Raw genomic sequence first — 16328 nt, 5'->3', positions numbered from 1 at the left:
TTTTTCTTTAAGGGCCTATCTCACTGGTGACCTGACGGCGACTCGAGTCTTCACTGGTTGTGGAGACATCTCCGCGACATCTCCTGGAGACAAGCCAGGTCGCCAGAGAGTCGCTGTGAATTCAAATGTTCAATTTCTCTCTGAGACTTTTGGAAGACTTTTTCCAAGTTTCGACTGGGGAGACATCTCCATGAGGTCCAAGACCTGAGAGGAGAGTGAGGAGACATCACGGAGACTTCCCTGCCGCTTCACGGAAATGTTGCTTCGAGTTGGTCTCTGCGTGACAAGCAATAGTTTGCTCTCCTGATTTGTCACGACTCATTCGTCGTCTCCGCCAGTGAGATAGGTCCTTTAGCGAATGCAAAGTTCTTCAGCCAAGCGGTTGTCTCCTGGTCTGCAGAGTGCAGGGAGGCTAATACCTGTTTGGAACATTCCACAAGTGAATAAGTTAATTTCAAGAAACAGGTGAATGTCATGACATTGTAGTAGTGTACAAGTTGTTCAGTTGTTCCAAAGCAAGGATGGGGCGAGGTTCACCACTTTGTGAACAACGGCATGAGCGAATAGTCCAACAGTTTAAGGACAACATTTCTCAACGTACAATTGCAAGGAATAGAGGGATTTCGTCATCTACGGGCCATAACATTCAGAGAATCTGGAGAAATCTCTGCACGTAAGCGGGGAAGCCAAAAATCAACATTGAATGCCCGTGACCTTTGATCCTTCAGGCGGCACTGCATTGAAAACCTGCATCATTGTGTAAAGTATATTCCCACGTGGGCCCAGGAGCACTTGAGAAAACCGTGGTCAGTTAACACAGTTCGGCGCTACAGCTACAAATGCAAGTTAAAACTTTACCACGCAAAGTGAAAGCGATACATCAGTAACACCCACAAACGCTGCCGACTTCTCTGGGCCTGAGCTCACCTGAGAAGAACTGACACAAAGTGGAAAATTGTTTTTGGAAATCATGGGCCAAAGGGGAAAAGGACCATCTAGATTGTTATCGGCGCAAAATTCAAAAGCCAGCATTTGTGATGGTATGGGGGTGCATGGGTCCTGTGAAGGCACCATTAATGATGAAAGGTACATTCAGGTTTTGGAGCAACATATGCTGCCATCCACGTCATTTTCAAGGACGTCCCTGCGTCTTTCAGCAAGACAATGCCAAGCCACATTCTGCATGCGTTACAACAGCGCGGCTTCACAGTAAAAGAGTGTGAGTACGAGACTGGCCTGCATTGAAAAGGTGCGGCACATTATGTAGCGCAAAATACGACAACAAGACCCCGAATGGTTGAGCAAATGAAGTTGTACATCAAGCAAGAACGGGAAAGAATTCCAAAGCTTCAACAATTGGTGTCCTCAGTTCCCAAATGCTTATCGAGTGTTGTTAAAAGGGAAATTGATGTAACACAGTGGTAAACATTCCCCTGTCCCAGCTTTTTTGGAATGTGTTGCACGCATTCAATTCAAAATGTGAATATTTAAAGATGTATCTGTTGGAACTTATGTATTCAATTTCATATTGGTTGAAACCAAATTGCAAATCATTGTATTCTGTTTCATTTCCATTTTACACATCCCAACTTTATTGGAATTGTGGTTTGTATAAATGTTAGCCAAGAAGAGACTTGACCAGTCCTAAATCTAGGTGAGTGGCAGGGAACCGTTGAGTGGGGTCTGACACCAGATGTTTATGGAGGACCACCTTGGACGCCCATTCCTTCTTCCAATCTGATTGGATGGTAAAGTCAGCTGGTGGGGGTTCTTCCAGATGGGGTGTCTTGGTGGGAGTGCAGCAGTGGGAGGGTTGAGGATATCTTTATGGATTGGTAGATGTGGGGAGCTTTCAGTCTTCTGGAGCATCCTTTGGGTAGATGCTTTTCGCCAGATGTGTCAAGGTTCAATGTTTGATAAGACAGGGAGCCAGGGGAGTGTTGTTGAGCAAATTGTCCCAGTTATGATTCCCATGGTTGTGTTGAGCTGAGTGTCCATGTGATGTGTGTGGGAAGACATGGACCAAACAGGGGCACAATATTCTGCTAGAGTACACAAGGGCCAGTGCTGAGGGGCGTAGTGTGGAAGTTGATGCGCCAGCAAGCTTGCAGAGCAGGTTGTTTCTGGAATTTACTTTGGTTGCTCTCCCTTTTATGCCCCCTAAAGAAAGGGTCCTGTCCAGGGTCACTCCAAGGTAGGTTAGATTAGGAGCATGCTTAAATGTAAGCCTGCCCAGGCAGATGTTTAGTTCTTTGGCAGCCTTGGCATTGTGGAGATGTAATACACTGTAGACAGTTTTTCCTGGACTTGGTTTTAGGTTCCACGTTTTGCAGTACTGGTCCAGGTTAGTAAGGTCTTCAGTGAGCACCCGTTCCAGTTGTTCAGTGCTTGGAACGCCAGACAGGTGACATTTGTGTAGATAAATTCATGGGACTGAGTGCTCGGTAGGTCATTTGTGTAGAGGTTCAACAGTGCTGGGTCTAGAACTGAGCCTTGCGGGAGCCAATTTGTTTGTGTTCTCCATGCGTTTGTGTTCTGTCTGACGTGTACTTTGAACCTCTGGTTGATCAAAAAGGTTTTGATGGTTGCTGTTGCTCTTGCAGGGAGGGCCTTTGTGAATTTCAGTAAGAGGCCTTTGTGCCAGACCGTATCGTAGGCAGCTGTGAGGTCAAGAAACACAGTAGCCGTCTGTTCTCAAAACAATGTTCAATGAAGGTGGTTAGGGCTAGTACTTGTCCTACGGTACTGCGGTCCTTGCGGAAGCCTGCCAGGTCCACGCTGAGAAAGTCCTCTACTTCTGGGGATATACGCTGGTGTATTAGACGTTCCATGATTATGTAGGGAACAGAGTGTAGAGAGATACTGTACGTAACCCCATAATTACTTGTTCTACTCGAGGTTTCGTTTGAACGGATACGAGAACAGACTGTAGTGGGATGCAGTTTCCAAATAAAAACACTTTTTCGCCTCTGCGGTTTGATTTACCACTTGTCACATCCATCACTGTGCTCCTGAAAGCTGTGACGGAGGACACTCTGGTGCCTTCAGCTGACCTGACACTTACTATAAGCCTCATTCACACTCACACATAGCTACAGCTGCTACTTCTCAAATACACCTTTGTGTCTTATGAAAGATTACATGCTTTTAAACCTAAACCTAAACATATTCAAACAATCCACTACAGGTGCCACGATTAGTCTATTAATCGGCGGGGGAAAAAAAGGTAATAAGTCAAAAGTACTGTCGTACTGTTGTAAAACCCACGCAGGAACGGGGAGGACATGCAAAAGCCACACGGGCGGGGCCGGGATTTGAACTCGGGGCCCCCAGAACTGTGAGGCAGATACGCTAACCAGTCGTCCACCGTGCCGGCACCACTCGTATCTCAAAGCAAATCTCATATTTCCTTGAAATAGTGAGGCCAGGTGCACCGTGGTTAGTGCAGTCCTCACCTGGTTGGATGTTGTCGCGTATGATGGTGACGTGGTCATCACGGTCGGGCCGCGTGTGCTCGTGCCAGAATCCGATGACGTGGCCCAGCTCGTGCACCACGATGCCGAACTTGTCACAGTTCTTGCCGATAGAGATGGCCTGGGGCCCATTTCCGCGGCGACCCACATAGGAGCAACACCTAAGGAGGGTTTTTGGCAGGGGGTTAACCATTACATACCATTCACACTGTTCAAATTCAGGATTTACAGCAATACACAACACATTGTTGAAAAATGAAATGAACATTAAAGGAACAGCATAAGAAACTGTCCTTAACAGTTGAGTGATCATTCTTGTCTCTGTCATTCTTGGCTCTGGGTTTCTGCGAGAACCAATGCAAATGTGGTGGGAATCCAATTTTCAGGACAGTTTCAAACTCCCCCCGTGAACACCTTCCCCACTGTCCCATAGAAATAAATATACAATATCCCACCGCCACCTAGAGGTTATGAGAAAGGTGTATGCTTTCATTCCAATATGCCACCGCGACCTAGAGGTTATGAGAAAGGTGTAGCCTCCACCTTCATTCCAATATGACAGTGGTACATATAACCGCACATATGTACACTTGTGCTCATAAGTTTACATACCCTGGCAGAATTTGTGAAATTTTTATTTTTTTTATTTATTTATTTTTTTTAAATACGACTGATGACTGAACAACAACCATCATTAATTTCTTTATGGTTATGTTTTGTTAAATGACAATGCTTGTCTGAAATGCTTGTCAGTTTAATTTGAATCACATTAAAATAAAATTAAATGTGTTTCGCACTGGACCTTCTTGTTTTCTTTAAAGAATTGTACCCATCTTAAAAATTCTGCCTGGCTAATCAAACATATGAGCACAACTGTGTGTTTTCTCATTTACTAAATAAAAGTAGGGCTGTGAATTTCAAAATAAGAGCAAGTAAATAAAAAGAAAATATTACCTGTTCAAATAAAGTGCATACATTAAGAATAATTCTTTAAAAAATATAACAAAATACAGATAAAACTTCACGTTTTGATCATATGGGGAGATGCAAAATCATGCATTGTAAAAATGCATTATACATAGGTAGAAGGGTTTTCCAGAATTTTGAGGTCAACTTTGGGGGTGCATATTATATATGGGTAAGCATTATACACGAGAAATTACGTACATGACTTGGATTCTTTTACTATTTTGAGATTCCCCCATGACCGCTCCCAGACCAACAGGTGTATGTTTTTGCGGGAACACTGTGGAAATGTGGTGGAGACGCAGACAGCTCTCAGGACTGTTTCAAGCTCCCTTTTAAAGATTGTTCCCATTGTTCAATAAAAAAATATACGCATTTATGGCCTATACAATTTCACAGTTTCAAGATCCGCATCTTTACCACCATTATCTCGCACTGAACACACTCTGGTAATTCTAAAATCCATTTATGATAGAAATGGGTCAAATACACCCAGAACACCTTTGTAGCACTCGTACAAAAGAATTAAATTTTTGATATTTTCATTTTTTATGTATTTTGGGTCAATTTAGGAAAAGTCATCCAATTTTAGGCTGAAATAACGACATTTAGGCTATTTCTATTGTTGTCAAATTGCTGTCAGATGTCAACAGTATGTAAGGATTAAGCGGGTTGGTTAGGACGCGTTACACATTTTGACACACACACGTACGCACATGCACACACACAAACACACAAACACACACACACACAGTCAGGATTTCCTGCCTAGTACTCCATCCAGCAGAGGAAAAGCTGCAGGATTTATTTACATACAACGCTCCGATAAACTCAAAGCTGTGAGAATTCACATATCACAGGCACACGCACACACACACACACACACACACACACACACACAAAAGTTCTACTTCTCTGGTTCGCTGAGACATCCGTGCCAGGCTAACAAATCTGATTAAAGTTATCACGGGAGCTGGGATCGGGATTTGGGACTTTTTTTCTTGAATTTATTTATCCATGCAATGGAATGAGCCATGCCACTCATTCCCCCCCCCCCACCCCCGCTCGCATTTCCTTTGTCCCTCCGTCCGTCTTCCCCACCGCACACCATCCAAACGGCTGGATGGATTTGTACATCCGATTAAAAGGGTCTAATCTCCAATGTGGCCATCATCATCGTCGGTTGACATACACGTCCTCAACTTGCCTGCATGTGTGCAAGGATTATCATTTTTTTTAACATCCAATTTATTTCAAATAAATGAATGTAATCCACTTGCGAGATTTAATAATTGTGCAGCTGCTGACAATGTTATTGTGGATAATAAATATGCATCGTGTTGACAGGGTCAAGAATTCATCAAAAAAAACAAAAAGCGCAAAACATTTTAACAGCAAGTCCTATCGTTCCTATTTCTGAACAGATTCAAATAAAAAACAAAATGTCTGGTTTGTTTGGGAAGTTTGGGCTATTACTTTGGTTGCATTCGTCACAGAATATGGAGTCTTAAATCGAGACTGTGAATAGAAAAGATGATGTCATGGTATTGCCTCAAAGCACTTACTAAGCGTCCAATCAGATTGCGCTGATATCAGAAGCCCAACTGGGAATCTGAATAATGAATTTCAAAGAAATGTTGCAGCAAGTCGACAAAAATCTCCAGACCAAACAAACAAAATGTTACAAAAATTTTGAACGGCATGCTATAGCATCACTATTTCTTAACAGATTCAAATAAAATCAAAATGAAAATGTGTGATTTGTTAAGGAGTGTGCGCTATTACTTTACTCTTATTTTCATTCTGATATCGTGGACTCTTTCTATCAGAAGATCAAAATTGAGATTATAGATAGCAAACATGACATTACTTGGTTACGGAGCGTCTAATCAGATTGCTCTGATGTCGGGAAGAACAACTCGGAATCCCACTAAAATTCCTGCTACAAGTACGTGCATGTCGCGTGTAACAAAAAATATGTGAATTTCTGACGGATTGCTATAATATATTGTAATACATCAATTAGCATTATAGCTCTTCTTTCATGTCTTTCTTTTTTTTTTTTTGGCTTGGCGACAATTGAAGGTTGCAAACACTTTAAGACGCTGCAGTCCCGCTGCTTCACCAAACAATGCCTTCCTCACCAGCGTGACCACACACACACACACACGCACACACACACACACACACGGGGAAACACGCCGAGCGTACAAACACTTAGAAGCGAGCCGTGTGATTGGCGGGATGTGGAAACAGGAGCAGGACAGGAAGGAAAGCGGAGCCATTGTTGAGTGAGCGTATCGTCTCACGCTGCGACAAGGTCACTCCTGAACACACACACACACACATACACACACACAGACACACACACCAGTGGTGGGAAGTTAAAAAAAAAAAAAAAAAAGTCCAAAGACTTTTTTTTACTGTACTTAAGTAGATGTTTCAGGTATTAGTGAAGTAATGCTAAAAATGCTACTAATGAATGTTAAACCATTCCTTTAAAAATAAAAAAAATACAGTCTACAAAACGGTTGAGCTAGCATCTGTGGTTATTAATGTGCTCTACTGATTGGTCGAGAGGGTAGAGGAGTTGCATCAGTACTACTTTTACCAGTATCCATCCATCCATTTCCTTTGCCGTTTATCCTCACAAGGGTCGCGGGCGTGCTGGAGCCTATTCCAGCAATCATCGGGCAGGAGGCGGGGTACACCCTGAACTTGGTTACCCGCCAATTGCAGGGCACACATAAACAAACAACCATTCACACGCACATTCATACCTACGGGCAATTTAGAGTCTTCAATTAACCTACCATGCATGTTTTTTGGGATGTGGGAGGAAACCGGAGTACCCATAGAAAACCCACGCAGGCACGGGGGGAACATGCAAACTCCACACAGGCGGGGCCCGAACTGTGAGGCAGATGCTCTAACCAGTCGCTCACCAGTTGTCTTTTTTAATTTGTATTTTTTTTTTAATTTTAAACACGTCTGCACTTCTTCTTAAGTACTGGATGTGAGTACTTTTGCCACCTATGACACTCACCCACATGGTCTGTAGGTGAACACAATGTAGCTCTCCTCGTCGGTCTTCTCAATGAAAGTCACACACGTTTGTTTCTCCCAGTGACGCATGGCCTGCTTGAACATGGCCCTCTGACTACCTGTAACGCACACACAGCGGTGGTTCTCAAACTCGGGTCCGCGAGCAGTCATTTGGTGGAAAGCAAAATAATTTACAATTAATTATTCTGCTGTTTAATTTTTTTTTTTTTTTTTTTTTTTAAAGTGTGTACCTACATATGGGGACCAGCACGCCAATAAAACAAACATACTAAACCAATTACAGTGGTGCATTGAGATACGAGTTGAATTTGTTCTGTGACCACGTTAGTAAATCAAATCACTCCTATCTCCAATCATATTTTTAATCCGTTCCAAAAATGTAATGTTTTTTAATGAGAAAAATGGAACTCTATAATATTGTACTCTAATAAACATACAGTAACGACAATTACATACAATTAAAAAGAATTAGACATTTGAAAGGACATTGTGTTGCTGTACAGATTGGCCACCGGAGGCAATATGACAGATATTGCATACTGTACATGGACCTCTGTACAATATAGATGTCCTAGCTCCTCACAGAGGGTACAGAATATGTGACTGTGAGTACGGTTATATTGAATGTCTAAATGTGTTGAAATATCAGTAGCTTTAAGTGTGATATATGCATTTCCCATGATACGATCCCATTGGCATCAAGCTAGCGGACTAAAGGCTAAGCTGTGTAAGTCTCCTAGTTTTAGGTTTAGTTTGACAGTAAACTTCAACTTGGAGTGGCTTGAAACAGTTTGAAGCCTCTCACACTGCTTTACAGGCTACGCACACACACACACACACACAATCTTACCGGTGAAGTTGCCGCCGATGATGTAGGGAATGACCCCACCGGGCCAGATCCTCTCGGCTCGGGAGGTGGCTGCTCGAGGAAAGCGGCTCCTGGTGGTATATCCCGCCTTGCCGCTTTTGCCACTTTGGCTCTTGTGACTGGAGTATTTGGGGAAAAAGTCTACGAAACCAAGAAACATTCGCATCTAAATTTAGGGTGGTTGTAATTCATTAAGCTTAAACCAGAGATCATTGTGTCGTTGAAATCACTGAGTCGGGAGATTTTCATAGGGATTTGCATAATAACGAAGAGCTGTGTGTGTGACTACTGTATGATTTTTAGTACTGCTCTCGTCAACAGTTATGAAGAACACAACATTACATAAATATGTGTTGGCTGAGTTAATGTACTACAAATGTTCCTAAAGTTATACAATTCGGAATTCAAAGCCTAAACCTAGTTTGAAACCCTAACCCTGTCATGGGTGTGTGTTTCCCCCCTGTCTCGTACACACCTGCTCCTGAGAGCATCTTCACCACCTGCGCCCCGTTGACCCTAATTACCACATGCAATTAACCTCGCGTCTCATTCTTCCTAGCCGCCAGTTCGTTGTACCTCGTCGCCGCGTTCCAGCATTCCTTGTTCCCACGTCACAGACTTCCAGTAAGACTAGACCCTGTTCCGATTATCGACCTCGCCTTTTTTGCCTCACGTTTTGGGGATATTGTTGCCTTTTTTGGATTGCCTGCCTGTGTACCGACCTCTGCCAGTTTATTAAACCTCTCTTTTTGAAAGTGCCCATTTGTTTTGGAGTCGTGCCTTTTTTGGGTCCTACCCTCTGTTCCGTTCATGACAAACCCTGTCTTGAGGTGCAAATGGAGGCATTTATTCAAACGAAAAGCGTATTACTGTGTGTGTGTGTGTGTGTGTGTGTGTGTGTGTGTGTGTGTGTGTGTGTGCCTTTTTTATATTGAGGATAACTGCCACGTACAGGACCGGAGTGGAATTTCCTTTTTTTTTTTAAAAATGGAATCACTCAGATTGTTCGGCCTTGGCCGAGTTCTGAGCTCCGCTGAGTGACTTTCTCCATGCTTGCTCGAGTGTCCTCTCACCCAAGCCGAAATTTCGAATCCTCTCCAGCAGCAGGTACAACGAGCCTCTCTTTTTCGCGACTGCCTGCTCCTCCAGACCACCTGACACGATGACAGCCACACATGAGAATCACACCCGAACGATCTTGGCGTCGGCGTCGCGACGTCACTGTCAGCCTAGCCTCGCTCACCTGACGTGTGTCCCAGCAGGCTGTGCGTCAGGTCTACGGTCCTGTCGATATGGAACATGGCGAGGTCTTCCTCGTCTAAGGCGATGTCGCCCCAGAATGCAGCTGCAACAAGACACGACGTGAACACGTCATCTTGTATAGCGTCCTTCTCAATCAAGAAAGTCGCTTTAGTTGGTTGGTTAGTATTCGGTTTGTTAGTGTAGATGGTTATTTGTTAGTTAGTCAGTAAGTTGGTTTGATGATAGATAGATAGATTTAGCAAGTTAGTTAGTTGGTCAGTCAGTCAATTAGCCACTTTGTTGGCTAGTTCGTAGTCGGGCAACAGTAGTTGGTTGGTTAGTTAGTTAGTCAGTCAGTTAGCAAGTTAGTTTTTCAGTCAGTCAATTATGAAGTTGGTTACCTATTTAGTTACATGAAATCAAAGGTCAATTGTTAGGCACAGAAATGTATTTGAAGGAAACGGTTGAATTTGAGATGTTATTTGTGACTTAAGTACATCATCATGTATTGATTGATATGCGATACTGTACAACAATTGCCCGAAAAGCCATACAATCCTAATACAGACGATTCCTGCTCCTTTGGGGGTGTGGAAAAGGCACAGTTAGCTTCTGTCTGAACGACCAACGATAGAACCGTTCGTCACTGTGGTCCCGCTCCCTGTCGGCCTCTCTGCCACGGTCTTCCCATGGTGTGATATCAGGCCATGCGTTAATCCTTTTGCCCCCGATGTCCCCCTTCTCTCCGCCCTCCTGTTTCGTCTCCACCACCGCCCAGCCTCGCCTGCTCCCCCTTCACACTATGGGGAGAGAGATGTCTCCAAATTATTTGCACGTGTTGTTTTTCAAATCCACAAATATTTCCGCAATTGACACTTGTATTTTTCAAAAACCACAAGGGGGGGGGGGGCAGGGTTCCACCACCTCTGCACAGATATTTTACAAAACATCAAAACAGTACACTCACGCATTCACCAACACATTTGCAGATTGTGTACTCCGAGACAGGTGCCTTTTTGTTCCCTCCACTGCCACCATTTCTGGTCATTTTCAATTCGCCATTTTATGCCACAACGAGAATACTACTTTTGCGGATACCGGACCAAAGAGGGTTAATGAATTTCAGCTTACGGCAACGTTAGCTACCAGATATTATTTTTCCAGACAATCTACTATTTATCTATTTATTTATTATAGGCTCCAGCACGCCTGCGACCCCAGTGAGGATAAGCGGGAGAGAAAAGGGATGGCTTGATGGATGGACGGATTATCAGGACAAGAATCCTGTCGATTTTAAGAATATCTGATCGAAGGTAGCTAACGAATCTTGACAAATGCTGAAATTCACCTACTTAAATAGAGTGTAAAGAACTAAACAGTTTGTATATCATGATTTAATGCTGCAATTCAATTCAATGTGCTGCTCCTTCTGGTGTGCCCGCCTTGGCCACCGGAAGGCAGTAAAAAAACTGTCATACAGACAAATGAAGAATGGAGTGGCTCTTCTACTACTACTACTACTACTGTAAGATGCTGTAATTTTTTGTAAAGGAAAAGAAATATATATGCCTGTGAGTACTGTTTTATAATCTGTCACTTGTGTTGCTCCACTGTCTTCAAATATCCGTCGCTCTTAAACCGCAACTATCGCCGCTGTTTGCATTTCAATGTCGTTTTGCGTTGTTTGTTAGCATTAAGTTAATAAAGCTATTTGTTTGACGTTTCGTTTGACAACAAACTACAAGCAGCATTAAACAGCTAGAAGCCTCTTTTTTGATGAGTTGTTCACTATTTGCCAGACTGATTCTTATTCTGAAGTGAGTTTTTAACAGAGTTCTCAGCCACCATACGAGCGCCTGTATCTCAAGTTCGCGCTCGCAAGTCAAAGCGCACAAATCAGCCGAATGACGGGCTCATAGCTCGAAAACTCCTAAATTGACTCCCTTGTATGTCAAGGCACCACTGCATGAGGTTGAGGCAAGGTCAGCTGGCTTTTCATAAGGCAGAGAAAGAAGCTGACACAAGAACAAGAAGATGAAGGAAGAAGCACAGTTTGTACTGAATGGATTCGAGTTGTGTTAATAAATCAATCATGTTGCTGTAAATAGCACAAAGTCAAGCGTGTGCATGGAGGAGGTGAACATCCTGGAAGACGCAAATTGATCCCATCAGCATGCTGACCAACACATGACACACCATGCTTTGCCCTTTACATGCACGCGCACACACACGCACGCACGGGGTAATGCAGCAAACTTCCATTTCATATTCTGTGGTTTTCCTCACTTTTTGAAAAGTTCAATTTCCTATGAAGGCTCGTATGAAGTGTGTTTTGTCCTGGAGGTCCCTAGCTAAACCTGCCACCCTTGAATGAAAATGAACTTTCGTTCGAAAACGGTTGACAGACGCCAGGAAGAGCGCATTCTCAATAATGTTCATCAGGCAGAAATGAACTATGTTGGCCCAAAATACGAACGAGTTCATGAACTTTCGTTCATTGAACAAGTTCCGGTACAACACTGTCTACGGCCGTCATCACAATTTCCTGCTCTACTGTAATTATCACATTTACCTCGCATCCTTTTATGGTGGAACCGCAAAAAAAAGAAAAAAAAGCCAAAGAAAAGGCAAAATCCCAACTGGATGCTTGACCTGAACTGATGTGAGAATTTGGCGTGTCAACTCTGTGACTCACACTCACTCTTTTACAAACTGAAATATTCAACACTTCGGGCGTCTTCCATCTGCTGTGATGGTGACGCAACGCTCCTACTACTTAAAAATGCAAAGTCGAGTTAGAGCACTTGGCTCTTAAATCTATATTTTATTTCCTGTACACCCCACACTGTGCATTACCCTACAACACTAAGCCGGCCCAATGGTTAAGATCATCGCCTACCGCCATGGGGGACCTAGGTTCAAGACCCCGACTGGACCGTCCGCCAACATCTCCCGGACTCACGGCTGTGGTGTCCTTGAGCAAGACACTGATACCTCGAAATGCTCCCCGGGCGCTTTCGGCTGCCCCCTGCTCCAGTGTGTTCCGCTAACATTTGTATGTGTTCACTGTGATGGGTTAAATGCAGAGAACAAATTTCGTGTGCATGCATGCATGTTCATGACAATAAAAGGTGCTTCTTCTTCTTCTTCCATTTGGATATTCCTGCCATCAGGCCACCCCTACGAATTTGTTGGTCACCTCACTGGCCAGTCAGGCCTCACAGTTCTGAGGACCCGGGTTCCGCCCCCGCCTGTGTGGAGTTTGCACATCCCAAAAACATGCATTAATTGGAGACTCTAAATTGCCCGTAGGTGTGAATGGTTGTTTGTATGTGCCCTGCGATTGGCTGGCAACCAGTTCAGGGTGTACCCCGCCTCCTGCCTGATGACAGCTGGGATAGGCTCCAGCATGCCCGCGACCCTTGTGAGGATAAGTTGCTCAGAAAATGGATGGATATATATATATGTGTATATATATATATAAATATATATATATGTATATATATATATATATATATATATATATATATAACTGGTTAGAGCGTCTGTCTCACAGATCTGTGTGGAGTTGCATGTTCTCCAGGTGCCTGCGTGGGTTTCCTCCAGGCACTCCGGTTTCCTCCCACATCCCAAAAACATGCGTGGTAGGTTGATTGAAGAATCTAAATTGTCCGTAGGTGTGAGTGCGAACGGTTGTTTGTTTCTATGTGCCCTGCGATTGGCTGCCCACCGGTTCAGGGTGTACCCTTCATCCCGCCCAAAGACAGCTGGGATAAGCGGTAAAGAAAATGGATAGATGGATGTTGATTTTGCTGTTTTTCGAGTGCACTGCAGTGGAGAATTAGAATTCAAATAGGAGGTCAACCCACAGGTTGTGCATGTGCCGCTCCATGTGCCGTGTTGTAATATTATTATGGCGCATTTGGCTGCGAACGTGGCGTCATATTAAAAAGAGATTATCTCCTTCGCCCTGAAAGTAATCATTGTGCAAGCTGCTTGTTGGAAGCAGTCCGGGGTGGCCCTAATAATGGCTGACAGTGAGCAGCTCAAGAGTGAAGTCAGTTGTCATTTATAGTTAATGCCGAGTCACGACTCACTTGCGAAATTGTTGTTTATTTCTTTTCATGTTAGAGTCATTTCTTTGATGTAGTATTCCCATCAACCAAACACAACAACTGAGTGGCAGCGGAAGGTGACTGCTTTCCAAATAAAGCGCATAAAAGCATGCGCGTGCGTTGACTATTGATCACAATTGAGAGGGCACGTTGCAGGTGAGTGGTGTGATGGAATCGCCAACTCATCACTCATTCTGTCTACCGCCCCCACCACCACTTCAATCACGCTGCGGAAAACAATGAGCCAAAGAAAACAGTGAACGGTGGGCCTGCCGTGTTTGTCCTGAGGCGGGAATCCTGAGGAGGACTTCGGAAGCTCTGCGGCAGCCGCACTCTGCTCGGGAAAATCCTGTTTAATAGAAGATGAGCGCGAGCAAAGTTTCCTTCCCGAGGAGGAGCCAAGGAGCTGGCTGTCACGAACACGCTGCCCTTTGTCCCGAGAGCCCAAATCGGAATCAGATAACGGACTCCACAAAGCAAAGCGTTTTCCTCAACATCAAAAGACACATTTTGGTAAACATCAATTTAGTCTTTCATGAAACTAGTATACTGTTACTTGTTTTTGCAAACCTCGAAGACAATTTCAAGATGGACTGACCAAATGGACAGATTTTCATAAAAATCAAAGGCAGTTTAGGGTCGTCAATAAACCTAAAGTATGCATTTTTGTCAACATCAAAGAACATTTCGAGTCTTCTTTGAAGCTAACATGCGGATGTTCTTAAAAATCAAAGACAATTCGTCTTCACCAAAGCTAACATTTGTGTTTTCATAAACACTAAAGACAACTGACTAACGTAAGTTTTCATAAAACTTCATTTTGGGGAATTTGGAGTTTTTAAAGACAATTACAACTACATTCACACTGCAGGGCATGATGCCCAATTCAGATTTTTTATTCAATCCGATCTTTTTATGTAGTCGTTCACATTACACATTACAAATGCGACCTCTACTGCGTCCGTGACGTCTCACGTATGCGCACAACTCGTGGAGGTCTCGTGATGATGCATTGGGGACAATTTCAAGGATTTGATGCATTTTCTTCTATTTATCAGTCTAACCTTCTTTTCACCATTGACTGTTTTCTGCTGCTTCGTCCGCCGTTGCCGTTTTGTCTAACAATTGTGACGTTTGTCGCCTTTCGATGACGTACAGGTCGGATGCATGCGCGCCCCGTTGAGCCACCGCATTGCACTCGCGTCGTATACATATCCGATTTATATCCACATATGAAAGAGACCTGGGTTGGATAGAAAATAAATAAATAAATAAATAAATAAATAAAACAAAACAAAAAAATCGGGATTGTACTGTTGTACGACGTCATCAGAGACACTTTAGTCTTCAATGAACCTAACGTACACGTTTTCCTAAATATCACTTTCATCTTCAGTGAACCTAATGATCAGGTTTTTGTAAATATTGAGGACAATTTAGCATCTTTAATGAATCATTTTGAATACAATTTGAAGTTAACGTCGACGACAATTTAGTCCTTGATACTTGTTTTCATTAACATCATAGACTTTAACATCTTCAGTAAACCTAACGTTGAATACAGCTCGAAGTCAAGATCGAAGACAATTTAGTCGGACAAACCTAGCGTAGGTTTCAGACACCGAACAAGGAACGTAACAATTGTTTTTTTTAAACAAAAACAGTTTGACATCTCCAATGAATCTAATGTTCAATACAATTGAATACATTCTTTGATGGAGTTAATGTTTTCTTAAACATCAAAGACACTTTAGTCAATGTAGCCAACATCTAGATTATTATATGCTAACCACAGAAAACACGTTTCCATTTTTGACTCCAAAAAATCCCATATTTGATCCAAAGGCGTGCAAATGATGCCCTTGTGTCACAAGTTGTGTATTATTTATATATACAGTAGGTACGGAAAGTATTCAGACCCCCTTTACATTTTTCACTCTTTGTTATATTGCAGCCATTGGCTAAAGTCATTTAAGTTCAATTTTTTCCTCATTAAATGTACACACAGCACCCCTTATTGACAGAAAAAACAAACGGAATTGTCAAAATTTCTTAAAAAAGAAAAACTGAAATATCACACAGCCATAAGTATTCAGATCCTTTACTCAGTATTTAGTAGAAGCACCCGTTTGAGCTAATACAGCCAAGAGTCTTTTGGGGAACGAGGTTTTTCACACCTGGATTTGGGGATCCTCTGCCATTCCTCCTTGCAGATCCTCTCCAGTTCTGTCAGGTTGGACGGTGAACGTTGGTGTGCAGCCATTTTCAGGTCTCTCCAGAGATGCTCAATTGGGTTTAAGTCAGGGCTCTGGCTGGGCCATTCAAGAACAGTCACGGAGTTGTTCTGAAGCCACTCCTTTGTTATTTTAGCTGTGTGCTTAGTGTCATTGTCTTGTTGGAAGGCGAACCTTGGGCCCAGTCTGAAGTCCTGAGCACTCTGGAGAAGGTTTTCGTCCAGGATATCCCTGTAGTTGGCCGCATTCATCTTTCCTTCGATTGCACCCGTTGTCCTGTCCCTGCAGCTGAAAAACACCCCCACCGCATGATGCTGCCGGTGTTTTTTTAGCAAACTCCATATGGGCTTTCATGTGTCTTCCA

General features: G+C 43.2%; 1 protein-coding gene across 6 annotated transcripts in view; it reads right to left on the bottom strand.

Moving 5' to 3' along the window:
* Positions 1-16328, bottom strand: part of LOC133476771 (dorsal-ventral patterning tolloid-like protein 1) — a 57510-nt gene that overhangs the window by 23345 nt on the left and 17837 nt on the right. For 4 of the 6 annotated variants that reach the window (XM_061770619.1, XM_061770624.1, XM_061770618.1 and 1 more), the window contains 5 exons: positions 9617-9718; positions 9447-9527; positions 8356-8514; positions 7486-7603; positions 3456-3634 (listed from right to left, as the gene is read on the bottom strand). In XM_061770619.1, coding sequence (XP_061626603.1) covers positions 3456-3634; positions 7486-7603; positions 8356-8514; positions 9447-9527; positions 9617-9718 — 639 coding nt within the window. Of the gene's footprint in view, positions 1-3455; positions 3635-7485; positions 7604-8355; positions 8515-8848; positions 8922-9446; positions 9528-9616; positions 10416-16328 lie in introns of those variants that run through there. The other 2 variants (XM_061770621.1, XM_061770623.1) reach the window with 2 other exon arrangements.

Source organism: Phyllopteryx taeniolatus, chromosome 4, assembly GCF_024500385.1.
Source record: "Phyllopteryx taeniolatus isolate TA_2022b chromosome 4, UOR_Ptae_1.2, whole genome shotgun sequence".
Taxonomy (NCBI): Eukaryota; Metazoa; Chordata; class Actinopteri; order Syngnathiformes; family Syngnathidae; genus Phyllopteryx; species Phyllopteryx taeniolatus.
This window is presented reverse-complemented; position numbering and strand designations above follow the sequence as displayed.